Here is a 26,271-nt window from a genome sequence, read left to right as displayed (position 1 = left end):
GTCAGATAATAACTAAATTCAATCCAAGGACGAGCTCCCATTATTCAGGTCGGAAAGTAAAGAAAAGGTTTCTCTAATGAGCCGAGCAATTCATACTTTGTTTTCATAATGACTATCTGCAGTAGCTGCAACCGTCAGGGCGTAGTAAATCTATGAAACCATCACCAACTGTATTTATCACTGCAGATGAGTCTTATCTTTATTCTGGTTGTGTTAAACTCCCACATACCAACTTTCTGTGAAACCCCACATCTTAGTTGTTGTTTGGCTCATACACATAAAAAGGTGCTAAACTGGAAAATAAAAATAAAAAAGCACAATTTCTTTCAGAAGAGTTGACCTGTGAAAAAAGTCCCATCTGCTTTTCCCCGGTTAGTAGAGATGTAAACAGAGTCACTGGCAGCGTAAATACAATACACCATCTCAGTGATTACTCGTGAATGAATAGGTGGCAGCGATTTCTTCCTGTTTGGTTGTTTTAACTTTGATGAATGATGCACACAAATGAACAGAAGATGAACTCCTCAAAAACAAAACGATCCTGCAACAACTCCTGTAGATCACTAAACAAGGAACAGACTCACAAAGGTTAATGTTTCTGATTTCGTAAAGTAACTTACATTACCCCAAAAACTGCACTTTTTGAGGTATTTGTACTTTACTTGAGTATTTATTTGCTGTGTTGCTAAATACTTATACCTCAAATCCACAATGTTAGTGTGTTTACAGGTCTTGGGGAGTATACCTGCTCAGTGACAAAAAGTAGTATGAGTATGAGCCTTTTGTGGCTCCAGGGGAAGCTGCACAAATTTCCTCCAATGATGTCATTAAATGGCTGAGTTGCATTGTGGGTAATGAAGGCAGAAGAGTGTGTAATAAAAAGGGCGATATCTCTGCTGCCGCTCTATCTATTTTTGTCAGTGTTGTGGGAGTGCAATGTTCGACCAGTGGGCTGCTTTTCAAAATGGTGCATTTCATTTGGTCGCTGTGATTTCTGGGAGAGAGTCAGAGGAAGGACACTGGTGACTAAACATAACATGAATAAAACTTTAAACTTACATTACCTCGTCTGTCAACATTTCTGCCCAGGTCACGTAGATATGAAGACATCAACTTCCATGATCCCACACGACTGATCTGCTTTGTTTTGGTTTGATTTAGTGACCCGTCGTGGCCGAAATTACGTATCGTGCATTTAAGGGCCCAAAGTGATAATAAGTCAAAATGACGGACTCTTGCAATCACGTCACGACCTCCCAGTGGTTTGTCTGGACCCTGGAAGGTGCCCGACCTCCAACCTGGACTACACTACCGAACTCTGTACAAAGTTTAAACTGAAAACAGTAAAACGTGTCTGAACACATGTTGATCAGTATTAAAAGAGTTTTACAGATACCAGAGAAGATCCTGTCACTATCCAGGACTGCAATTTCAAAAACAGGTTTGCATCCTCACATGTATTTTTCCACTCACACTGGTGTTACGCCTGCAGGGCTTCAGTCATATGACCCGTCAAGTGTGTCACCATGGTGGTTTCCCGAGTTAACCTCGCATTTACGGTCATACACGGTGTTTACATGAGGGCTGCATATAACTCCTGAATGTCTCTACATCTTCAGAGATCACAAAAGTGCCGTGCTGCTGGTTTACAGAAGGATACTTTAACAGGTTTACAGCACACAGAGAATAATAATAATAATAATAATACAAAATAAGTTCTAGTATTACACAAACCCTACACTTAATCCCAAATTTCCCAGGCTGTACGTTGTGCCACACATGTAATAAATGTCAGCTCAAAGCAATTCTTAAACTTTGCTTACATTCTGCAACATTTAACCTGTGAAGTCTAATGCCTCTTCATTTTCACTTCACTGCATGCAGATCTATCGACCGTGTCTTACTGTTACGTTGGGCTGTTTTCGGTGTATGGAGGAAAGGAAGGGTGGTTTATAGGGCACTTCCTGTGTTGCGGTAACATCACCTCACATCTGTGAAATGTTGAAACAGACGCAGTTCCTCTTCACCGTTTAGAAATAAGTGGTTTGCAAAGCCTGTCCTCTGGGGTGACACAGGACATGACCGCAGCTGTGCAACGCTCCAAGGAGTATGTCCTCTATTCTTTTCTACATGAGCCGACCCCCCATACAGAAAACTATCAAAGTAAGAATGAAGCACTTGATAGAGAATGAAGGAGAACGACAGGGAGGGAAGAGGATGAATAGATTTCACTTATGTGGCTGTTCTGCATGCAGTGACTCCATGTGATCTGATTTGAGAAAAGACGCCAGGAGGATCATATGACACTAATTTACAGTAGTTGATGGGGCCGGTTATCTATTAGACAGCCTGAGAAAGAAGCAGCTGCATTCAAAAGATCATCTATATTCCCTCGAAACACTGCAGACACCTCTTCCCATACATTTATTATTGTTAAACCACTGAAGCACATGAGCTCTGACTGCTGACAACACACACTCAGTCTGACTCCGACTGCGAGAAAGGCTTCAACATGTGAGAAAATGTGGAAGTAAGAGGGTCTTCTCTCATCTTATGTCATGTATGTGAAGCTTGACTGGGGCACCCGGCGTTGTGATATTAGAGTCTGTGACTGCAAAGAAGAGAGGGACAAAAAAGCTCAGTTTAAATATGGTAGTGCTTTGCAGGTAAACTCCCCTCCAGTTAGTAAGAACTGAGGAAGCCTCTCAGATGAGAGGTGAAAAGTACAGTTGCCTACGATACAGCACTGGAACTGTTGAACACCATAAACTAAAAATGAAAGGCATCAGCATCATTCTAGTTTTATTCAAGGGAATAACAAAAGGGCAATGAAGGTGCTGTGGTTGTTGGCATTATCAAAAATCTTCCTTGTGCAAGAGGAGAATATGCTCAAAATTGAAATATCATAATGATGTTTATGAGGTGTAATGTTTCCGGTTACTATCTCGGTTAAGTCCAGGGCAACACTGACGTCGATTCATCCTGAGAGGAGCACGATAGTTTGTCTTTGAGACACTTCACTTAAAACCACTCAATGTCAGCCTCATGGTGGAGCAATAGGAACACTTTCACAACTTTTCCTATTGCGTCCCCATGAGGTTGACATTCTCCTGAATCAATCCTATTGTTGGCAATCACACCATAAAGCAACCACCACTGCTAATGAAGATCTATATCATGAGACAGGTAGTGTTTTAAAGTTTGACACAACAAAATATTTCACAAAAGTCTCGCCGTTTTTAGACATTTTAATGCGGAAATCTTTTATCACACGTCTTATCTTTAATGGCAACTGTTTTACAACAATAAAAGCTCAGCTCAAAAGTCTGCCCAGCACCAAACAGCTATCAGAGAAAAGTACAGAGAACACATTCAAGTATCAGACTGCTGAAGATCCGGATACTTTTCTCTGTGAAAAATAAAAGCACAGCTCAATAAGTTAGTGAAGAAGCTCTGTATCTATAAGTTTCTATTTTCCTTTTATTATCACTGTAACATTATTACCTTCAACATTTAAATGACCTATTTCTCTTTTTTGCTTAGTTTTTTTACCTTACGTCAGAGGGAATAACAAATGGCCGACGAAGGTGCTGTGTTTATTGTCATTGTCATAAATCCAGGTGTTTAACCAGAGCCTTATGTACACCTGGTCTCCCACTTCAAGCTGCAGAGTCATGCCATTGGTTGCTGTCTCCCAGCGGTTTCCAGCTGCGTGGTTGTACACAGTAACCATCTGCTCTCCGTTCTTCATCAGCCCCAAACCCATTGATCTAGTTGAGCCATTATGGCCGGAGAAGCTGAAGTAGTAGACTCCTTTGACTGGAGCGGTGAAAATACCTGTGGATGATCAACAGAGAGAATTACATCGAGTACAGTAGCTGCTGTGCTTTCCAATTTCTCCTGATCAACCCAAATATCTATGAATACACATGAATATGTTAAGTTCACCTGTTGCAGGGTTGTATGAGCCTGTGTTTGTGTAGACATCCTTGTAGGTCATAATGATCTCAGTGTTAAAAGGTCCAATATTTCCAACATTGCCGATAGATGCTCCGAATGCCACCCGGTTACCTTGAGAGGTCACATGAAAACTGGAGGTTATTATAATGTTTATTTTGATGAACTAAACGTGAAGCAACCTGAGAACAGTGACAATGATGCATGCACAAACACACAATAAACGTCTTACGGCTTTGTTACAGTATGTTCTTACCTCGGACCTCTCCTCTCAGCTCTTCTAATTGTTTCTCAGTGTTTTGCAGTTTGGCCTCCAGTTCTCTTAAAATGACGACGAGTTGCCAATAATTCTGGCTCCCTGTTACGTCGCCGCCACAGACAGAAGCTCGCTCGACGTTTGTGCCATTGTCCTCCTCTGCCCGTTGATCCAGCTGCTGGACCTCAGCCACACAAAGATAGAAGAGGGACAAAATCAACACAACCAGCGAGGTCTTCATCTTTCAGCTGTTTCTGTTGGTTTTGATCGGCTCTCCCCGCTCGGCTTTATATACGACACGGGGAAGGAAATACCCCTTGAATTTACTTGAGAATGAAAGGCTGTTTTGTTCTGATGGACCAGAACAAAGGAGTTATTATCAGGGATATGATAAGTCACAAGATGACCAAAGGTTTCTGTGATGATTGTTTTATCGGCCTTAGTGAACAAAACCACTGATTTTATAAACTTCTGTTTATTCAGATTAAACATATTTCTTTATTTTCCTTCTTGTCAGCGATTCCCATGAGAAGACTAAGAGTGTAACACAATTTATTAATCCTACTGACAAGTATTACATTACATTTCAGCCAAAACAGGATTTAATTATCCACTTGCATAATGTAGTGTGACGTCTATCTGCTTAACGAACTGCAGGTCCTTTTGCTTCTGGTGCCATTTCAGTACACGTCTATAGTTATCTCAGTGCTTTTTTATCCAACACTTTTCCACTGTTCACTGTGTATATATTGTTAATAGTTTAACATTTACTTCCAACCAGGAGAGTCTTACATTTAACTTTTACAGAGGAGCAATAGAAAGTGTCACAAAGAATAACAATATGTTAAGTGAACTGTGAACTTAAAATTTAACTGTGTTTCGCATTTTTATGAAATGATATGATGATTTTAGCTCGTGTGAAATGAAAAGGGAATATTCTTAATGAGTTTGGGGTCATTGTACTTTTATTGATTTGAAACACTTGAAGGAAGACATACGATCAGTGAATGGACATGTTTCATTTATCACAATCATTGTTAACATGAAATCTTTTATTTACATTGATTCAAATTTCTTGAGTTGTTTTCATCAAGACTTTCTTATTTTTACTTGATTTCACTCAGAGGGAATAACAAATGGCCAATGAAGGTGCTGTGGTTGTTGCCATTATCAAAAATCCAGGTGTTCTCCCTGAGTCTCATGTACACCTGGTCTCCAACTTCAAGTTGTAGAGTCATGCCATTGGTTGCTGTCTCGTGGCGGTTTCCAGCTGGATGGTTGAACACAGTAACCATCTGCTCTCCATTCTTCATCAGCCGCAGCCCCATTGATCTAGTTGAGCCATTATGGCCGGAGAAGCTGAAGTAGTAGACTCCTCTGACTGGAGCGGTGAAAATACCTGTGGATGATCAACAGAGAGAATTACATCATTGAGTACAGTAGCTGTTGTGCTTTGCATTTCATCCTGATTAACCCAAATATCTATAAACACATCAATATGGTTAGATTACCTGTTGCAGGGTTGTATGAGCCTGTGTTTGCGTAGACATTCTTGTATGTCAGTGTGATCTCAGTGTTAAAAGGTCCAATATGTCCACCATTGCCGATAGATGCTCCGAATGCCACCCGGTTACCTTGAGAGGTCACATGAAAACTGGAGGTTATCATAATGTTTGTTTTGTGTAACTAGACCTAAAGCAACCTGAAAAACATAAAACAATACATACACAAAGACAAAGGAAAACCTGCAGCATAGTTACAGTATGTTCTTACCTCGGACCTCTCCTCTCAGATCTTCTAATTGTTTCTCAGTGTTTCTCAGTTTGGCCTCCAGTTCTCTTAAGATGACAATAAGTTGGCAACAATTCTGGCTCCCTGTAACGTCACCACAACCGACAGAAGCTTGCTCAACGTTTGTGCCATTGTCCTCCTCTGCTCGTTGATCCAGCTGCTGAACCTCAGCCACACAATGATAGAAGAGGGACAGAGTCAACACAACCAGTGAGGTCTTCATCTTCCAGCTGCTTCTGTTTGTCTTGATCAGCTCTCCACACTGTGCTTTATATACCACACGGAGGAGGAAATGCCCTTGAATTTAGTGGAGAATGAAAGGCTGTTTTCTTCTGATGAACCAGATGAAGCTATGATAGGGACAAAATAAATGACAGCCAGACCAAAGGTTTCTGTGAAGATTGTGTAATCACCCTTAGTCAACAAAAACATTGATTTTATAATGTTCTCTGGAGAGTCATCACAATCCATCCTGAAAGGAGCACAGATGATTGTACCTGTTTTCATGACAATCCTTTCAATGTTGAGACATTGCACTTAAAACCACAGGTGTCACCCTTATGATGGTGCAATAGGAAAAGTGTCCACATTTCCATCAGGTTGACTTTGAGATAATTCAGTGGATAAGTGAAAATGTTTCCCTTCTGGTGGCACTTGAAGAAAAAGTCAGGGGATCACAAAAGTCATTAGGATTCAACCCTCTGGTCACCACGAATGTCGGTTCATGACAATCCATCCAGAAGTGGTGAGACATTTCACTAAAAACCACAAATGTTAACCTGATTGGTGCAAAAGGAAAAGTCAGAGGATCCAGGCTGACTAACACTGCAAGGCAGCAAAAAAAGGAGTTTGCTTATTTTGTTTGTTTTGGCATAAAAAAAGAAATCAGTCAGATCCAGATATATTTTTTTTTACTGGAACTGTTGGGCACCATGAACTGAAAATGAAAGGCCACTATATGAACCATTCTGACATTATCATCAGCTTCATTCTAGTTTGAACTTTATTCCACTTACAGAGTGAATAAGAAATGGACAATGAAGCTGCTGTGGTCGTTGGCATTTTTTTTGTTTTGTTTATTTTGTATGAAGTCTTTTTAACATTTACTTCCAACCAGGAGAGTCATACATTCAACTTTTACAGAGGAGCAATAGAAAGCATCACAAAGAATAACAATATGTTAAGTGAACTGTGAACTTAAAATCTTTTTATCTGTTTATAAAGTGATATCATGATTTTAGCTCGTGTGAAATGAAAAGGGAATTTTCTTAATGAGTTTGGGGTCATTGTACCTTTATTGATATGAAACACTTGAAGGAAGACATACGATCAGTGAACGTACGTTTCATTTCTCACAATCATTGTTAACATGAAATCTTTTATTTACATTGATTCAAATTTCTTGAGTTGTTTTCATCAAGACTTTCTTATTTTTACTTGATTTCACTCACAGAGGAAATAACAAATGGCCAATGAAGGTGCTGTGGTTGTTGTGATTATCAAAAATCCAGGTGTTCCTAAGGAGTCTCATGTACACCTGGTCTCCAACTTCAAGTTGTAGAGTCATGCCATTGGTTGCTGTCTCACCGCGGTTTCCAGCTGGATGGTTGTACACAGTGACCATCTTCACTCCATTCTTAATCAGCCACAGCGCCATTGTTCTAGTTGAGCCATTATGACCAGAATAGCTGAAGTAGTAGACTCCTCTGACTGGAGCGGTGAAAATACCTGTGGATGATCAACAGAGAGAATTACATCATTGAGTACAGTAGCTGTTGTGCTTTGCATTTCATCCTGATTAACCCAAATATCTATAAACACATCAATATGGTTAGATTACCTGTTGCAGGGTTGTATGAGCCTGTGTTTGCGTAGACATTCTTGTAGGTCAGTGTGATATCAGTGTTAAAAGGTCCAATATGTCCAAAATTGCCAATAGATGCTCCGAATGCCACCCGGTTACCTTGAGAGGTCACATGAAAACTGGAGGTCATTATAATGTTTGTTTTGTGTAACTAGACCTAAAGCAACCTGAAAAACATAAAACAATACATACACAAAGACAAAAGAAAAACCCGCAGCATAGTTACAGTATGTTCTTACCTCGGACCTCTCCTCTCAGATCTTCTAATTGTTTCTCAGTGTTTCTCAGTTTGGCCTCCAGTTCTCTTAAGATGACAATGAGTTGACAATAATTCTGACTCCCTGTAATGTCACCACAACGAACAGAAGCTTGCTCGACGTTTGTACCATTGTCCTCCTCTGCTTGTTGATCCTGCTGGACCTCAGCCACACAATGATAGAAGAGGGACAGAGTCAACACAACCAGTGAGGTCTTCATCTTTCAGCTGCTTCTGTTTGTCTTGATCAGCTCTCCACACTGTGCTTTATATACCACACGGAGGAGGAAATGCCCTTGAATTTAGTGGAGAATGAAAGGCTGTTTTCTTCTGATGAACCAGATGAAGTTATGATAAGGGACATAATAATTCACAGCCAGACCAAAGGTTTCTGTGAAGATTGTGTTATCACCCGTAGTCAACAAAACCACTGATTATTAAGAAGTATTTCTGAAAGGAGCACGGGATGATTGTACCTGATTTCATGACAATCCTTTCAATGTTGAGACATTGCATTTAAAACCACAGGTGTCACCCTTATGATGGTGCAATAGGAAAAGTGTCCACATTTCCATCAGGTAGACTTTGAGATAATTCAGTGGATAAGTGAAAATGTTTACCTTCTGGTGGCACTTGAAGAAAAGTCTGGGGATCACAAAAGTCATTAGGATTCAACCCTCTGGTCACCACGAATGTCAATTCATGACAATCCATCCAGAAGTTGGCGAGACATTTCACTAAAAACCACAAATGTTAACCTGATTGGTGCAAAAGGAAAAGTCAGAGGATCAAGGCTGACTAACACTGCAAGGCAGCCCCTCTGTGCAGTAAAACTACAGCTCCCAGCTGTTTTAGGAACTTATTTAGCTTATTTTTAAAATGTAATCTATATATTCACAACCCATTTTAAAAATGTTGGGCTTCTGTGCAGGAAAAATCCAATGTTAGCTTGGACTTTGGATTTGTTGATAGAAAATACATATAAACAAAGCTGATTCCAACAAAAATTGAAGCACTTTAATACAAAAATAATAAAATGTGATAAAAGCTCATCTTTTTTTGACATATACTCAATAGAAAACAACATATTACTCATTATAAGACAATATATTTAATGTTTTACTTCACCAACTTTATTTATTTTTGTAAATACGTTTATTCTGAATTTGATGCCAGCAACATGTTGAAACAACGAAAAAGAAAGAAAAAAGAAGATTCTAGGAAGATTCCAGGTAAAAAGATTTATTGGTAACAGGTGATTGTATCATGATTGGGTATGAAACTGGGATCCTCGGAAGGCTGTCGCTCACGTGCAAGGACGGGGCGAGGTTCACCACTTTGTGAATGACATGATTGTTAAAGTCATTTAATACACGGGCACAGTAACACTTTTATCACCGGTGTAAACACAGTGTGTTTGCAAATGGTTTTACTGTGTTTTTGTCTACATTTTACACAGTGTGTCATCACAGTTGGTATCAGGCTTGTAGAGAAAGTGCCCACCTTATCCTAATATCGCTTAGAATGACATTATAAAGAGCAAGTTCTTGTATTTTGCGTTCTCTGAAGTTACTGATTAATTAACTTTGATAGCGGTGCTTTATTGTGGCCCTAAGATAACGTAGAACAGAAAAACAAGTTATAAAATATTATAACAATATAATTGAGACATTACAGGATGACAGATGTCAATCTTTAAGACCAAGTGAGGGCATGGGCACGTGACTGGCCAAAGTGTCAAACAATCAGTGTGTCACAATGGACAGGAACAAAGAGGTACATCCCCACTATGTCTAGAAAAACAATGAATGTGGATTAGCATTTTGAGCTTCAAATTAGTAGATAAGATAACTTCAAAGTAAGAAAAATCAAATCTGGTTTTACATTTTAATTACAATTATGTCATAAATGTATCTTATACCAAATTAAGATTTAAGGTAAATGGCAGTTTGTAGTTATATTCAAGAATGGACACCGTAAACTGAAAATGAAAGGACTTTAATCAGGTAGCTAACAACCTTATGAGCCAGTTATGGAGCTGTTTATCCATCACCTGCAGCAATGATTACCACCACCATCCATTACCTGTTCCTCTTAATTTAAAGCCTTCTCTCGTTTACTTATTTTGACTTGATTTCACTTACAGAGGGAATAACAAATGGCCAATGAAGGTACTTTGGTTACTTTCATCATCATAAATCCAGGTGTTTACCCAGAGCTTTATGTACACCTGATCTCCCACTTCAAGCTCAGCCACACAAATGTAGAAGAGGGACAGAATCAACACAACCAGCGAGGTCTTCGTCTTCCAGCTCCTTCCGTTTGTCTTGATCAGCTCTCCACACTTTGCTTTATATGCCACACGAAGAAGGAAATGCCCATGAATTTGCCAGAACATGAATGGCTTTTTATTTTTGAAGGTTCAGAAAAAATAAGTTATTATCACGAATATGATTCATAGGTCGCTGAACAAAAGTTTCTTTGTTTTGTTATATCACCCTTGGTCAGCAAATCACAGATTTACAACATATTGTTTCTTTACTTGAAAGATAAGGCTAGCTAGACATTTCTTTATTTTCCTTATTGTCAGCAAGTCTCCTGACAGACTTGTGGTCTGTTGCACTGGCTGACTTTATTACAAATCAATTTGAGTTGAACGCTAACATCAGCATGGCAATATGCTCAAAATGAACATCAAAATGTTTAGCAGGTAAAATGTTAGCATGTATACATTTTAGTTTAGTCAGTGGATCAGGAAAGTCCTCCTGTGAGGAGCATGAATGATTGTACCTAAATTGCAATCTGTTCAATACTTGTTGAGACATTTCAATTTAAAGCACCAACGTCAGCGTTTTGGTGATGCAATACTGACGCCAAAGCCATTAGGATTCATCCTCTGGGTACCATGAACATCTGTATAAAAGATCATGACAATCCATCCAATAGTTGGCGAGACACTTCACTGCCAACCGGATTGGTGCTCGAGGAAAAGTCTACTTTATTGTAATAATAATTTACATACATTTATATTTGGTTACATATGATGTTCTTCATACTCATTAAAGGAATAGCTCACTCTAAAACAATCCGCTGCACTGGTGATTTGAAACTTTGAAACTCACAGCACCATGTAAATACCGGTGTGTATCTATCGCGAGATTCAAGATCTTCTTGTCCCTCTAGACTTACCTGCAGGTTTGGACGCCCTCATCGTGATCGCCATCCGGATGGACAACAGGCTCGGACAGCTCAGACGACACCGGAGCAGGGGAACCACGACGACAGAAGGAACCCCGCACTCACAGATGCAGAGCTGGCCGGCTCTCCACCGTTCCCCACCGGAGCAGCGTCATCACCTCTCTGTGGAAGGAGAGGGGGATCCCATGCAGCTGGGTAGAGCGCGGCTGATGCAGGAGAAACGACGGAGACGACAGCTGGAAGGAAGGTGCTTCTACTGCGGAGAGGCTGGTCACCTCGTCATCACCTGTCCAGCAAAGCGATCTATGGCGGTGAGTCAAGTCGCGGCTTCAGGTCCCGTTTCACACACTCTCACAAGAGTTAAGGTAATGCACCACACCATCACAGATCTTGGTGTGCTCATTGACTCAGGAGCTGATGAGAGTTTGATGGACTGGGGCTTAGCAGAAGAATTGGGCATCAAGTCTGAAATTTTAGCTAAACCCATCAGGGCCCGAGCACTAGATGGGAAAGAACTATTTTTCATCACACACATCAGTGAACCCTTGACATGCACATTAATGACCACGAAGAGTGCATTCGCTTTTACCTATTCAAATTATCTCGTCTGCCTCGGTCCCTTCGCGTACACCCGACTTTCCATGTAAGCCAGGTGAAACCAGTCAAAGAGTCCTATGGTTCCAGCCGCCGCACCCCCATGCCACCTGAGGTGATTGATGGTGGACCATTTTATAAGGTTAAGCAGTTGTTGGCAGTATGCAACCGGGGCCGGGGCAGACAGTACCTTGTTGATTGGGAGGGTTACGGACCAGAGGAGCGACAGTGGATCCCATCGCGGCACATCGTAGACCCCACCCTCATCGATGGCTTCCATAGAGACCATCCTGAACAGTCTGGGCCATCAGGAGTCAGCCCTAGAGGGAGGGGTACTGTCACACCGCGGTGAGGGGTGTCTCGTCCTGGGTTTTTTTTGTCTTGTGAATTTCATGTTTTATTTTGAAAAGTAACTCTCCTCTCGTTTCAGGTCACTTGCCCTTCCTCATGTGTCACCTGTCTGAAGTCTCCCCTGATCACCTGTTTCCCAATCCCCTCTTGTGTCTTATAGTCCGCGTCTCCCTTTGTTCTGTGCCAGAGTATTTCGTTCATTCGTGTACCTCCAGCCTATGACCACAGTCCTTGCCTTGATCTATGCCAAGCGCTCCCACGTTTGTATTCTCGATTCCTTGTTTCGTCTTAAGAAGAGTGATTTTTTGTTGTAATCTTGTCAGCTCAGTTTTGAAGCTAAGTTTAATTTAGTAGCCGTATTTCTTCCTTCTGTTGGCGTGGTTTTTGTTTCATAATTTTTTCAGCTCAGCCTTGTAGCGTAGTATCATTTTATAGCCTAAGCATCTTTCTCCGTTGGAGCGTTTTTTGTTGTTAAAAAGGCCTGACATTAATGACCCAACTAGTTTGACCACATTGACCCTTAAGTTGTAAGTATTTATGATCCTACTTTGACAAATGACCCATTTTGCTTGATTTTAATTGAGGGTCCCATGTCATTTCTCTAAGATAAAGAATATATGTATATGTTATATATATTTTTTTATTATAAATCAGTGTTTTTTTGGGCCACCTGTTTTGCCCTTTAACTTGTGCAATATCTTTCTTATCTATAAAGGGCAATGTCGTTATCAAAAGCAGAGCCAGCTCTTTTTTATATCCTGACCCCCCCTTTTTTTTTATAGGTCTTCAGTTGGGTCAAATGCAGTGTTTGTTTGGACTTTGCCCGGGATTTGTTGATAGCAAGATATATATATAAATAAAGTGTCAGCCATATCCTTTAATTTCACTTAGAATATCAATATAAAGAGTACATTTGAATATTGAATAATGTTCTCTGAATATTCATTCTTATATAAGTATGTTAGTGCTTTGTGTTAGGGCTAATAAGGGCTGTACTTCAGTGTGTAAAGTACAGCCCTACTCTGACTAGACTCAAGGTCAGAGTGCTTCAGTTTTCATTATAAGACACAGGGTTGCATAATGAAATGAAAGTTTGCAGATCCTTCATGCTACACAGACACAGAAAACACATACAGCTATTTATATTCCGGCTATTTCGTTACATAAACACTTAAACACCCAAGAAATAATTCTGTATAGCATTTTTTTTAATTTGCTTTGGGGACTGCAAACAGCAGCAACACAATAGTGATGTTGTGGTTTTCATTCTCACATTAAAAGTTCCACAAATACTGTCCATCCACCTGGACTGAGTTTGAGCACTAAGCATCAATGACGTAAACACAGAGACCAGTGACTGGACATCAGCCAGGAATGTGGACTGGCATCTAAATTTAAAGGAAATTGGGGCAGGATTTGTGAAAAAATTAACATGCATTTTAGGTTTTTTAATGCCAATGAGTGATGAAGCGTTCAAAACCAAAAAGAATGAGCCCACCCACGTATCTCTCCATTGCCTTGAACAGGCTGTGTGCTGCATAATGCACTGCAATTCGTGGTCCGAATTTCCCGCGCAGTCCTGCGGACGTGACGTCCGATGACGATGAATGCGCGTCCTTGGATACGGGAAGAAGACAAGCACGGTGGACCCAAACTAATGTTTGGGTAGTAATGGATTCTGCTACGGCCAGCAAACGACCCACCACCACACAAAGTCCACTAAAAAGTCATACTAAGAAGAAAACAAAGGTTTTATCAGTGGCATGTCGTGAGTCGAAACGAAATTACGACCAAAGCCGGGCTGGCACCTGAATAAACATCGGATACGCATTCGGCTCATGGAGGCAGCTTCAACTTGAATTAGGACTGAAAACAGATGCTGACATGGCTCATTTCCTAGTAACCAGGTAAGAAAACATTACAGGTCATGTTTAGAGCTTGATTTGAAAATCATATGAGATCACGAGGACTCGGAGTGACCTAATGTGCAAAGTAGTGTTAGCTGCAAACATGTAACACCGCTGTGTAACACTGAATAGTTACAGACTGCGCATTTTCCACGGTCCTTTGGTCTGAAACCGAATAGTTAGTAATATGTCCCTTTATATATGGGACCGAAAGCCCAACCTGTTATCCGAGAGGTGACGTTAGCAGCTGGATGTAGCCACAGGCTACCGGTTTGTTTGCGTCTGTGTAGTAACATTAGCCGCTCACACACAGCAATCCCGTATCAGAGACAATATTTCTGTCCCCCAATTTGCCGTCTTTGCTTTCGCCTGTGCCTTTCAGACCCAAACGGTAAATCGCCGCGCTTGTGTGTCGCTACACACCGGCTGCTTCGTGTGTGTAGGGGATAAGGCATCAGCTGCACTGCTGTGAAGAGTTCATGCGCGCTCCCGCACCGGCTTTGCTGATGGCTGCAGTTACCCTAACGGCCGCAACGGCCCTGGTGTCACTATTGAATCTTATTTCTTGATACTGCCCCAAGTTCCTTTAAGTTGGCAGATACATGTTTGAATTTAAAAGTGAAAATGAAAACCTGGGTTTTGTATTTGATTTACAATTTTGTCATGTTTTTAGCTCGAATTGAATGAAAATGAAAAGAAAAATGGCAGATTGCTCCTTTAAAAAAAGAAAGGCATGGCAGCAATTTTTCATGCTGGAATCAGTGTAGCTTTATTGATTTAAAACACTTTATAAAGGCAAATATAATATGATTGATTATACATTTTTCAAGTATATGTAGAGTATCCCATTTTAAATCATTTAATTAGAGCTAAACTTTTTATACACCTCCATACATTAGGCTTTCTCTCTTTCTCTTTCATTGGCATACGATCAATGAATATGCACGTTTCATTTTTCACAATCATTGTTAACATTAAATCTTTTATTTACATTGATTCAAATTTATTGAGTTGTTTTCATCAAGATGTTATTATTATACTTGATTTCACTTACAGAGCGAATAACAAATGGCCAATGAAGGTGCTGTGGTTGTTTTCATTATCAAAAGTCCAGGTGGGCTGCCTGAGTCTCATGTACACCTGGTCTCCCACTTCAAGCTGTAGAGTCATGCCATTGGTTGCTGTCTCGTGGCGGTTTCCAGCTGCATGGTTGTACACAGTGACCATCTGCTCTCCATTCTTCATCAGACGCAGCCCCATTGATGTAGTTGAGTAATGATGGCCCGAGAAGCTGAAGTAGTAGAATCCTTTGACTGGAGCGGTGAAAATACCTGTGGATGATCAACAGAGAGAATTACATCATTGAGTACAGTTGCTGTTGTGCTTTGCATTTCATCCTGATTAACCCAAATATCTATGACATCATTATGCGGTAAGTTTACCTGTTCCAGGGTTGTATGAGCCTGTGTTTGCGTAGACATTCTTGTAGGTCAGTGTGACCTCAGTCTTAAAAGGTCCAACATTTCCACCAACGCCAATAGATGCTCCAAATCCCACCCGGTTACCTTGAGAGGTCACATGAAAACTGGAGGTTATCATAATGTTTATGTTGTGTAACTAGACCTGAAGCAACCTGAAAAACATAAAACGATACATACACAAAGACAAAAGAAAACCTGCAGCGTAGTTACAGTATGTTCTTACCTCGGACCTCTTCTCTCACATCCTCTAATTGTTTCTCAATGTTGCTCAGTTTGGCCTCCAGTTCTCTTAAGATGACAACAAGTTGGTAATAATTCTGGCTCCCTGCAACGTCACCACAACCGAGAGAAGCTTGCACGACATTTGTGCTACTGTCCTCCTCTGTTTGTTGATCCAGCTGCTGGACCTTAGCCACACAAAGATAGAAGAGGGACAGAATCAACACAACCAGCGAGGTCTTCATCTTTCAGCTGCTTCTGTTTGTCTTGATCAGCTCTCCACACTGTGCTTTATATACCACACGGAGGAGGAAATGCCCTTGGGACATAATAATTCACAGCTGGACCAAAGGTTTCTGTGAAGATTGTTTTATCACCCTCCATGCTAATATGTTTAAAATGAAAATGCTAGCATATTGATGTTCAGTAGGTATAATGTTTACCATGAAAATTGTACCTGATTTCATGACAATCCTTTCAATGTTGAGACATTTCACTTAAAACCACAGGTGTCACCCTTATGATGGTGCAATAGGAAAAGTGTCCACATTTCCATCAGGTTGACTTTGAGATAATTCACTGGATAAGTGAAAATGTTTACCTTCTGGTGGCACTTGAAGAAAAGTCAGGGGATCACAAAATTGATTAGGATTCAACCCTCTGGGGACCACGAATGTCAATTCATGACAATCCATCCAGAAGTTGGCGAGAGATTTCACTAAAAACCACAAGTGTTAACCTAATTGGTGCAAAAATTATTAGTCAGAGGATCAAGGCTGACTAACACTGCAAGGCAGCCCCCTTGTGTAGTAAAAACTACAGCTCCCAGCTGTTTTAGGAACTTAGGAGCTTTTTTTAAAAATTTTATCTATATATTCACAACCCATTTTTAAAAATGTTGGGCTTCTGTGCTGGAAAAATCCAATGTTAGCTTGGACTTTGGATTTGTTGATAAAAAATACATAATATATACAAAGCTGATTCCAACAAAAATTGAAGCACTGTAATACAAAAATAATAAAATGTGATAATTGGTTGATTTTTTTCCACATATACTCAATTGAAAACGATATATTACACATTATAAGACAATATATTTAATGTTTTGCCTCACCAACTTTATTTTTGTAAATACATTTATTCTGAATTTGATGCCAGCAACATGTTTTAAACAATGTGGGACAGGGGCAACGAAAGAAAGAAAAAAAGAAGATTCAAGGAAGATTCCAGGTAAAAAGATTTATTGGTAACAGGTGACTGTTGTCAGGCCTGGGCTGAAAAGAGGACTCAGATGCAGAGCGAGAACAGTTCAAGCAGGCTTTTATTCTGAAATTTCACTTTTCAGCTCTTAAGACAGAGTGATAACAAAACAGGCTATCGACTCTTACAGTAAATACCTGGGCATACAGGAAACCAGAAATAAACAACAAAAAAAACCTCAAAACACAACAGAAAATCACTCCAAAGGGAGGAAACAGAAAAGGCTGAAAACTACTCTACTCTGACGAGGAATAATCACTATGAAAATGTAATTAAAAAAAACCCTCCAACGGAGGAAAGTACAAAGGCTGTAAAATTATGCTACGCTACTACTGAGCTGAAAAATCTATGAAAACAAAACCACTCCAACAGAGGGGAAAAAACGGCTACAAAACAAAACTAGCTTCAAAACTGTGCTGACAAAATTGCAACAAAAAATCACTCTTCTTAAGAGGAGATAAGGAAATGAGAATACAAACTTAGAAGCTCTGAGCATGAACAAGGCAAGGTCTGTGGTCATGGGGCTGGAGGTACACGAACAAACGAGATACTCTGGCACAGAACAAAGGGAGTCGCGGACTATAAGACACAAGAGGAGATTGGGAAACCGGTGGAAACAATCAGGGATCAGGGGAGACTTCAGACCGGTGACACATGAGGAAGGGCAAGTGACCTGAAACGAGAGGAGAGTTACTTTACAAAATAAAACATGAAATTCACGAGACAAAAAACCCCAGGACGAGACCCCCTTCACCGCGGTGTGACAATTGCATCATGATTGGGTATGAAAGTGGTATCCTCGGAAGGCTGTCGTTCACGTGCAAGGACGGGGCGAGGTTCACCACTTTGTGAATCACATGATTATTAAAGTCATTTAATACACGGGCACAGGAACACTTTCATCACCGGTGTAATCAGTGTGTTTGCAACGTAGAACAGACAAACAAGTTATAAAATATTATAACAATATATCTGAGACATTACAGGATGGCAGTTGTCAAGTTACATTCAAGGTAGTTTATTTCAATAGCACATTTAAAAAACAACCAAAGTTGACCAAAGACATACACATACACAAAGACAAAAGAAAAACCTGCAGCGTAGTCACAGTATGTTCTTACCTTGGACCTCTCCTCTCAGATCCTCTAATTGTTTCTCGTTGTTTTTCAATCTGGCCTCCAGTTCTCTTAAGATGACAACAAGTTGGCAATAGTTTTTCTGGCTCCCTGTAACGTCACCAGCACAGACACAAGCTGGGTCAATGTTGGGAATCTGTGTGCTATTGCCCTCCTCTGCCCGGTGATCAGCCACACAAATGTAGAAGAGGGACAGAATCAACACAACCAGTGAGGTCTTCATCTTAGTTTCTTCCGTTTGTCTTGATCAGCTCTCCACACTTTGCTTTATATACCACACAAAGAAGGAAATGCCCTTGCATTTGCCAGAACATGAATGGCTTTTTATTTCTAAAGGTTCAGAACAAAGAAGTTATTATATGTTTATCGGTCGCTGAACAAAGGTTTCTTTGTTTTGTTTTATCACCCTTGGTCAGCAAATCACAGATTATTTACAGCATATTGTTTCTTTACTTAAAAGATAAGGCTAGCTAGACATTTCTTTATTTTCCTTATTGTCAACAAATCTCATGAAGAGGCCTGACAGACTTGTGGCCTGTTTCACTGGATGACTTTAATACAAATCAATTTGAGTTGAACGCTAACATCAGCATGGCAATATGCTCAAAATGAACATCATAATGTTCAGCAGGTAAAATGTTAGCATGTTTACCATTTTAGTTTAGTCAGTGGATCAGGAAAGTCCTCCTGTGAGGAGCATGAACAATTGTACCTAAATTGCAATCTGTTCAATACTTGTTGAGCCATTTCAATTTAAAGCACCAATGTCAGCGTCATGGTGATGCAATACTGACACCAAAGCCATTAGGATTCATCCTCTGGGTACCATGAACATCTGTATAAAAGATCATGACAATCCATCCAATAGTTGGCGAGACACTTCATTGTCAACCTGATTGGTGCTATAGGAAAAGTCTACTTTATTGTAATAGTAATTTACATACATTTGTATTTGGTTACAAATTATGTTCTTCATACTTATTAACGTGAGTTCAGATGGTAAAATACCTAAAATAATTCATTTTGGTTCAAGTGCCTGTTTCATTTGGACAAGTTTTTATGATAGAGGTTAAAATGAGTTGCCAGAACTAATTATAACCTTTCATATGGTATCCTGCAAATCCTGTTTTGCCATTCATTCTCTTTTAATGACCCAACTAGCTCTAAGTTCCACCTTGACCCTTAAGTTGTAAGTATTTATGATCCTACTTTGAAAAACTACCCATTTTGTTTGATTTTAATTGAAGGTCCCATGCTATTTCGCTAAGATAAAGAATATAGGTATATGTTATATATTTTTTTATAATCATAAATGAGTGTTTTTTTAGGCCACCTGTTTTGCCCTTTAACTTGTGCAATATCTTTCTTATCTATAAAGGGCAATGTCGTTATCAAAAGCAGAGCTGGCTCTTTTTTAGATCCTGACTCCCTTGTTTTTTATTGGTCTTCAGTTGGGTCAAATGCAGTGTTTGTTTGGACTTTGCCCAGGATTTGTTGATAGCGAGATATACAAAAAAGTCATGCTACACAGACACAGAACGCACATACAGCTATTTATATTCAGGCTATTTCGTTACATAAACACTTAAAACACCCAAGAAATGATTCTGTATAGCATTTTTTTGAATTTGCTTTGGGGACTGCAAACAGCAACAACACAATAGTGATGTTGTGGTTTTCATTCTCACATTAAAACTTCCACAAATACTGTCCATCCACCTGGACTGAGTTTGAGCACTAAGCATCAATGACATAAACACAGAGACCACCCCCCGCAACCTGGGTTTTGCATTTGATTTACAATTTTGTCATGTGTTTAGCTCGTATTGGCAGATTGCTCCTTTAAATTTTTTTTTAAAAAAAGTCATGGCAGCAATTTTTCATGCTGGAATCAGTGTAGCTTTATTGATTTAAAACACTTTATAAAGGCAAACATAATATGATTGAATAAACATTTTCCAAGTATATGTAGAGTATCCCATTTTATATCATTTAATTAGAGCTCACATTTTTATACACCTCCATACATTAGGCTTTTTCTCTTTCTCTTTCATTGGCATACAATCAATGAATATGCATGTTTCATTTTTTACAATCATTGTTAACAAATCTTTTATTTACATTGATTGAAATTTCTTAAGTTGTTTTCGTCAAGACTTTCTTATTTTACTTGATTTCACTCACACAGGGAATAACAAATGGCCAATGAAGGTGCTGTGGCTGTTGATGTTATCATAAATCCAGGTGTGCTGCCTGAGTCTCATGTACACCTGGTCTCCAACTTCAAGCTGCAGAGTCATGCCATTGGTTGCTGTCTCGAAGCGGTTTCCAGCTACATGGTTGAACACAGTAACCATCTGCACTCCATTCTTCATCAGCCGCAGCCCCATACCTCTAGTTGAGCGATTATGGCCGGAGAAGCTAAAGTAGTAGAATCCTTTGACTGGAGCGGTGAAAATACCTGTGGATGATCAACAGAGAGAATTACATCATTGAGTACAGTAGCTGCTGTGCTTTGCATTTCATCCCGAGTAACCCAAATATCTATGACATCATTATACGGTAAGTTTACCTGTTCCAGGGTTGTATGAGCCTGTGTTTGCGTAGACAGTCTTATAGGTCAGTGTGATCTCAGTGTTAAAATGTCCAACATTTCCAACATTGCCAATAGATGCTCCGAATGCCACCCGGTTACCTTGAGAAAACAAATAAATAAATAAATAAAATACAAGAACAAGAACAGGAACAAGAAAACAAGAGATTATTATCTTAATTTTGAGCCTGAAGCAACCTGAAAATGATACAATACCATAATAATACAAAGACGTTTAGCTTAGTTACACCATGTTCTTACCTCCGACTTCTTTTTTCAGATCATCTAGTTTTTTCTCGGTCTTTTGCAGTTTGTCCTCCAGTTCTCTAAACATGGAGTTGCAGTGTTCCTCCTGCACGGCTTCAGCCACGCTGAGGTAGAAGAGGGACAAAGCCAACACAGCCACTGAGGTCTTCATCTTTCAGCTACATCTGATTGTCTCAACTCTCCCCACTCCGCTTTTTATATCACAAGAAGAAGGAAATGATGGTGATTTTATTTCCCAGAAGATGAAAACCTGTTAATCCTGTTTCGTTTTTCATTTCTTACGCTTGTCCGCTTCAGTTTCAAAAACAATCAAATGCTAAACAACAGGTCATTTACAAGGTCACAAAGACAAAGCAGTCCTTGTACATATATTTACATAAAACGGTATCGCGAACCAAGAGTCAACAGTGATAATTCTTGTTATAAGTAAAATTTAAGATTTAATCCAAGACTATGTGATTTTTGTGTAACAGCAGCCACATGTGTTAGTTACAAAACACCAATTGGTGCACTGTGATTACCTCTTTGTTTGACTTTTGTGATAAAATCACGGACATGATCGGACATCTGTGACATGCTTAAATGAAGCTTAACAATTGCGAAGGAATTTTCCTTCTTTCTCTTTCAAGTTAAAATGTCCCTGTTTCACAACAGGACTGAGAATAACGTAGGTCAACGTAAGTAAGCATAAGTAAGGTGAACCGATTAAATAATATCGGTGACACAGCATTGATTGGAGTAAGGATGTCTTTAATTGGGCAGGCAGGTACAGCTGACCGAGAGAGAAGTGGGTACCCCTATCTAAGTCCATGTATAAGATATACTGTGTGTACATGCTCTTTATAGTAATACATTTTTTGCATTTTGGATCATAAAATAAGGATTCACCCTCTGGGTACCATGAACATCTGTATAAAACTTCATAACAATCCATCCAATAGTAAGCACAGGGTTCGTGCGAGAGGTCCCAGGTTCAAATCCCGGACAAGCCCACAATTGTTACGACCAGGGCCTAGGGGAAACCCTGGCGCAACATGAAAATGAGACTCTCCTCTTCACACCACCAGCAGAGAAGCATTTTTAAAGGTTTTATTTAAAAACACATCTCACACACAAACAGCTATGCTAGCAGTCTGGCTGAGAGAGGAGAGCCCACAGGATCTGGGAAGAGCCGGCCTTTAAACTCCTGGCTTCGAGGCAGGAACCAATCAGCTCCCTGGACAACCTACAATCACTCAAACACACCTGCAACCAACCAACCACACACACACACACACACACACACGCGCGCACACACACACACACACACACACACACACACACACACACACACACACACTCAGGTAACAGAGAGGGTTATTCAAGCAGAGAGACAATAGAAACATATACGACCTCTGGGGTCGAAACAAATGCATTTTCACCTGATTGGCTAAGATAGCAAGCTATTTGTGTGTAAGAATAGAGAGGGACAAAAGAAAGAAGGGACGTTTTCATGTTAGGAAACCTGTGGTTAAAATAAACCAACATATTTATGCTTAACGTTGAAAATAACCATTTGTACCATGTGTGTGCAAAAAATCAATGACAACATTTTAAAGTTAAAAAATCAGTTATTTTACTTTAACTTTGTGTTTTAAAAAAATGTACACTTACCGCCAGAATTTTAAGTCAAAGTCCATCAACAAATAATTTTCAGTGTATTGTGAAGTACAGCCCTACTCTGACTAGAATCAAGGTCATGGTGCTTTAGTTTTCATTATAAGACAAAGGGTTGCATAATGAAATGAAAGTTTGCAGATCCGTCACGCTACACAGACACAGAACACACATACAGCTATTTACATTCAGGCTATTTCGTTACATAAACACTTAAAACACCAAAGAAATAATTCTGTGTAGCATTTTTTTGAATTTGCTTTTGGGACTGCAAACAGTAGCAACACAATAGTGATGTTGTGGTTTTCATTCTCACATTAAAACTTCCACAAACACTGTCCATCCACCTGGACTGAGTTTGAGCATTAAGCATCAATGACATAAACACAGAGACCAATTTTGTCATGTTTTTAGCTCGCATTGAAAGAAAATGGAAAAAAAAATGGCAGATGGCAGAGGCTGATATCATTAAATTTGACCATTTACAACAGGGGGAACGCATCCTGACAGCTTGGAGTATTACTGTCAGATACTGTTCCCCCTCTGTTCAATATGAAAGGAGGCTCACACATCTTTGATATTCATACTGCTGACTTCTTTCCGCACATCAGACACGTCCTGTGATTTTCAGGCTGATATCTTTAAATTTGACCATTTACAACAGGGGGAACGCATCCTGACAGCTTGGAGTATAATACTGTTCCCCCTCTGTTCAATATGAAAGGAGGCTCACACAATTTTCAAATTCATACTGCTGACTTCTTTCCCCACAACAGACAAGTCCTGTGATTTTCAGGCTGATATCATTAAATTTGACCATTTACAACAGGGGTAACGCATCCTGACAGCTTGGAGTATTGCTGTCAGATACTGTTTCTCTCTGTTCAATATGAAAGGAGGCTCACACATCTTTCAAATTCATACTGCTGACTTCTTTCCCCACAACAGACAAGTCCTGTGATTTTCAGGATGATATCTTTAAATTTGACCATTTACAACAGGGGGAACGCATCCTGACAGCTGTATTACTGTCAGATACTGTTTCTCTCTGTTCAATATGAAAGGAGGCTCACACATCTTTCAAATTCATACTGCTGACTTCTTTCCCCACAACAGACAAGTCCTGTGATTTTCAGGATGATATCTTTAAATTTGACCATTTACAACAGGGGGAACGCATCCTGACTGCTTGGAGTATGACTGTCAGATACTGTTCCCCCTCTGTTCAATATGAAAGATGCTCACACATCTTTGATATTCATACTGCTGACTTCTTTCCCCACAACAGACAAGTCCTGTGATTTTCAGGCTGATATCTTTAAATTTGACCATTTACAACATGGGGAACGCATCCTGACAGCTTGTAGTATTACTGTCAGATACTGTTTCTCTCTGTTCAATATGAAAGGAGGCTCACACATCTTTCAAATTCATACTGCTGACTTCTTTCCCCACAACAGACAAGTCCTGTGATTTTCAGGCTGATATCTTTAAATTTGACCATTTACAACATGGGGAACGCATCCTGACAGCTTGGAGTATTGCTGTCAGATACTGTTCCCCCTCTGTTCAATATGAAAGGAGGCTCACACATCTTTCAAATTCATACTGCTGACTTCTTTCCCCACAACAGACAAGTCCTGTGATTTTCAGGCTGATATCTTTAAATTTGACCATTTACAACAGGGGGAACGCATCCTGACAGCTTGGAGTATTGCTGTCAGATATTGTTCCCCCTCTGTTCAATATGAAAGGAGGCTCACACATCTTTCAAATTCATACTGCTGACTTCTTTCCCCACAACAGACAAGTCCTGTGATTTTCAGGCTGATATCTTTAAATTTGACCATTTACAACAGGGGGAACGCATCCTGACTGCTTGGAGTATGACTGTCAGATACTGTTCCCCCTCTGTTCAATATGAAAGATGCTCACACATCTTTGATATTCATACTGCTGACTTCTTTCCCCACAACAGACAAGTCCTGTGATTTTCAGGCTGATATCTTTAAATTTGACCATTTACAACATGGGGAACGCATCCTGACAGCTTGTAGTATTACTGTCAGATACTGTTTCTCTCTGTTCAATATGAAAGGAGGCTCACACATCTTTCAAATTCATACTGCTGACTTCTTTCCCCACAACAGACAAGTCCTGTGATTTTCAGGCTGATATCTTTAAATTTGACCATTTACAACATGGGGAACGCATCCTGACAGCTTGGAGTATTGCTGTCAGATACTGTTCCCCCTCTGTTCAATATGAAAGGAGGCTCACACATCTTTCAAATTCATACTGCTGACTTCTTTCCCCACAACAGACAAGTCCTGTGATTTTCAGGCTGATATCTTTAAATTTGACCATTTACAACAGGGGGAACGCATCCTGACAGCTTGGAGTATTGCTGTCAGATATTGTTCCCCCTCTGTTCAATATGAAAGGAGGCTCACACATCTTTCAAATTCATACTGCTGACTTCTTTCCCCACAACAGACAAGTCCTGTGATTTTCAGGCTGATATCTTTAAATTTGACCATTTACAACAGGGGGAACGCATCCTGACAGCTGTATTACTGTCAGATACTGTTTCTCTCTGTTCAATATGAAAGGAGGCTCACACATCTTTCAAATTCATACTGCTGACTTCTTTCCCCACAACATGTAAGTCCTGTGATTTTCAGGCTGATACCATTAAATTTGACCATTTACAACAGGGGGAACGCATCCTGACAGCTTGGAGTATTACTGTCAGATACTGTTCCCCCTCTGTTCAATATGAAAGGAGGCTCACACATCTTTCAAATTCATACTGCTGACTTCTTTCCCCACAACAGACAAGTCCTGTGATTTTCAGGCTGATATCTTTAAATTTGACCATTTGCAACAGGGGGAACGCATCCTGACAGCTTGGAGTATTGCTGTCAGATACTGTTTCTCTCTGTTCAATATGAAAGGAGGCTCACACATCTTTCAAATTCATACTGCTGACTTCTTTCCCCACATCAGACAAGTCCTGTGATTTTCAGGCTGATATCATTAAATTTGACCATTTGCAACAGGGGGAACGCATCCTGACAGCTTGGAGTATAATACTGTTCCCCCTCTGTTCAATATGAAAGGAGGCTCACACATCTTTCAAATTCATACTGCTGACTTCTTTCCCCACATCAGACAAGTCCTGTGATTTTCAGGCTGATATCATTAAATTTGACCATTTACAACAGGGGGAACGCATCCTGACAGCTTGGAGTATTGCTGTCAGATACTGTTCCCCCTCTGTTCAATATGAAAGATGCTCACACATCTTTCAAATTCATACTGCTGACTTCTTTCCCCACATCAGACAAGTCCTGTGATTTTCAGGCTGATATCATTAAATTTGACCATTTACAACAGGGGTAACGCATCCTGACAGCTTGGAGTATTACTGTCAGATACTGTTCCCCCTCTGTTCAATATGAAAGGAGGCTCACACATCTTTC

The 26,271-nt window shown here is 40.0% G+C and overlaps 4 protein-coding genes across 4 annotated transcripts; all 4 read right to left on the bottom strand.

Moving 5' to 3' along the window:
• Nucleotides 1-3,230: 3,230 nt before the first annotated feature.
• Nucleotides 3,231-4,518, bottom strand: LOC311266002 (complement C1q-like protein 4). The gene is made up of 3 exons (XM_084368193.1): nt 4,214-4,518; nt 3,949-4,071; nt 3,231-3,837 (listed from the first exon to the last, which is right to left on the bottom strand). Exons 1-3 carry the CDS (start codon nt 4,452-4,454, stop codon nt 3,554-3,556), a joined length of 648 nt encoding a protein of 215 aa, XP_084224319.1. The 5' UTR covers nt 4,455-4,518; the 3' UTR covers nt 3,231-3,553.
• A 642-nt stretch (nt 4,519-5,160) lies between these two features.
• LOC311266261 (cerebellin-4-like) lies at nt 5,161-6,266 on the bottom strand. Its single transcript, XM_084368546.1, has 3 exons — nt 5,987-6,266; nt 5,725-5,847; nt 5,161-5,612 (listed from the first exon to the last, which is right to left on the bottom strand). Exons 1-3 carry the CDS (start codon nt 6,225-6,227, stop codon nt 5,320-5,322), a joined length of 657 nt encoding a protein of 218 aa, XP_084224672.1. The 5' UTR covers nt 6,228-6,266; the 3' UTR covers nt 5,161-5,319.
• A 1,185-nt stretch (nt 6,267-7,451) lies between these two features.
• On the bottom strand, nt 7,452-8,345 carry LOC311266043 (complement C1q-like protein 2; the record flags this gene model as incomplete). Its single annotated transcript, XM_084368228.1, has 3 exons — nt 7,452-7,732; nt 7,845-7,967; nt 8,108-8,345. 3 exons carry the CDS (start codon nt 8,343-8,345, stop codon nt 7,452-7,454), a joined length of 642 nt encoding a protein of 213 aa, XP_084224354.1.
• Nucleotides 8,346-15,224: 6,879 nt separating this feature from the next.
• Nucleotides 15,225-21,281, bottom strand: LOC311266042 (complement C1q tumor necrosis factor-related protein 4-like; the record flags this gene model as incomplete). The annotated part of the gene is made up of 6 exons (XM_084368227.1): nt 15,225-15,505; nt 15,617-15,739; nt 15,879-16,062; nt 20,541-20,731; nt 20,843-20,965; nt 21,125-21,281. 6 exons carry the CDS (start codon nt 21,279-21,281, stop codon nt 15,225-15,227), a joined length of 1,059 nt encoding a protein of 352 aa, XP_084224353.1.
• Nucleotides 21,282-26,271: the final 4,990 nt, after the last annotated feature.

Source organism: Pagrus pagrus, assembly GCF_965226575.1.
Source record: "Pagrus pagrus genome assembly, chromosome: 12".
In the NCBI taxonomy this organism is placed as follows: Eukaryota; Metazoa; Chordata; class Actinopteri; order Spariformes; family Sparidae; genus Pagrus; species Pagrus pagrus.
Note: the sequence above shows the minus strand (reverse complement) of the source record. Positions and strands in the feature narration are given on the sequence as shown.

Excerpts from the sequence above, each read along its gene's own strand:
- LOC311266002 (XM_084368193.1), bottom strand. The coding sequence starts at position 4,454 with ATGAAGACCTCGCTGGTTGTGTTGATTTTGTCCCTCTTCTATCTTTGT. Across the intron at positions 4,072-4,213 it reads GCTGAGAGGAGAGGTCCGAG|GTAACCGGGTGGCATTCGGA; the intron begins GTAAGAACATAC and ends TGACCTCTCAAG. Across the intron at positions 3,838-3,948 it reads CTCATACAACCCTGCAACAG|GTATTTTCACCGCTCCAGTC; the intron begins GTGAACTTAACA and ends GATCATCCACAG.
- LOC311266261 (XM_084368546.1), bottom strand. The coding sequence starts at position 6,227 with ATGAAGACCTCACTGGTTGTGTTGACTCTGTCCCTCTTCTATCATTGT. Across the intron at positions 5,848-5,986 it reads TCTGAGAGGAGAGGTCCGAG|GTAACCGGGTGGCATTCGGA; the intron begins GTAAGAACATAC and ends TGACCTCTCAAG. Across the intron at positions 5,613-5,724 it reads CTCATACAACCCTGCAACAG|GTATTTTCACCGCTCCAGTC; the intron begins GTAATCTAACCA and ends GATCATCCACAG.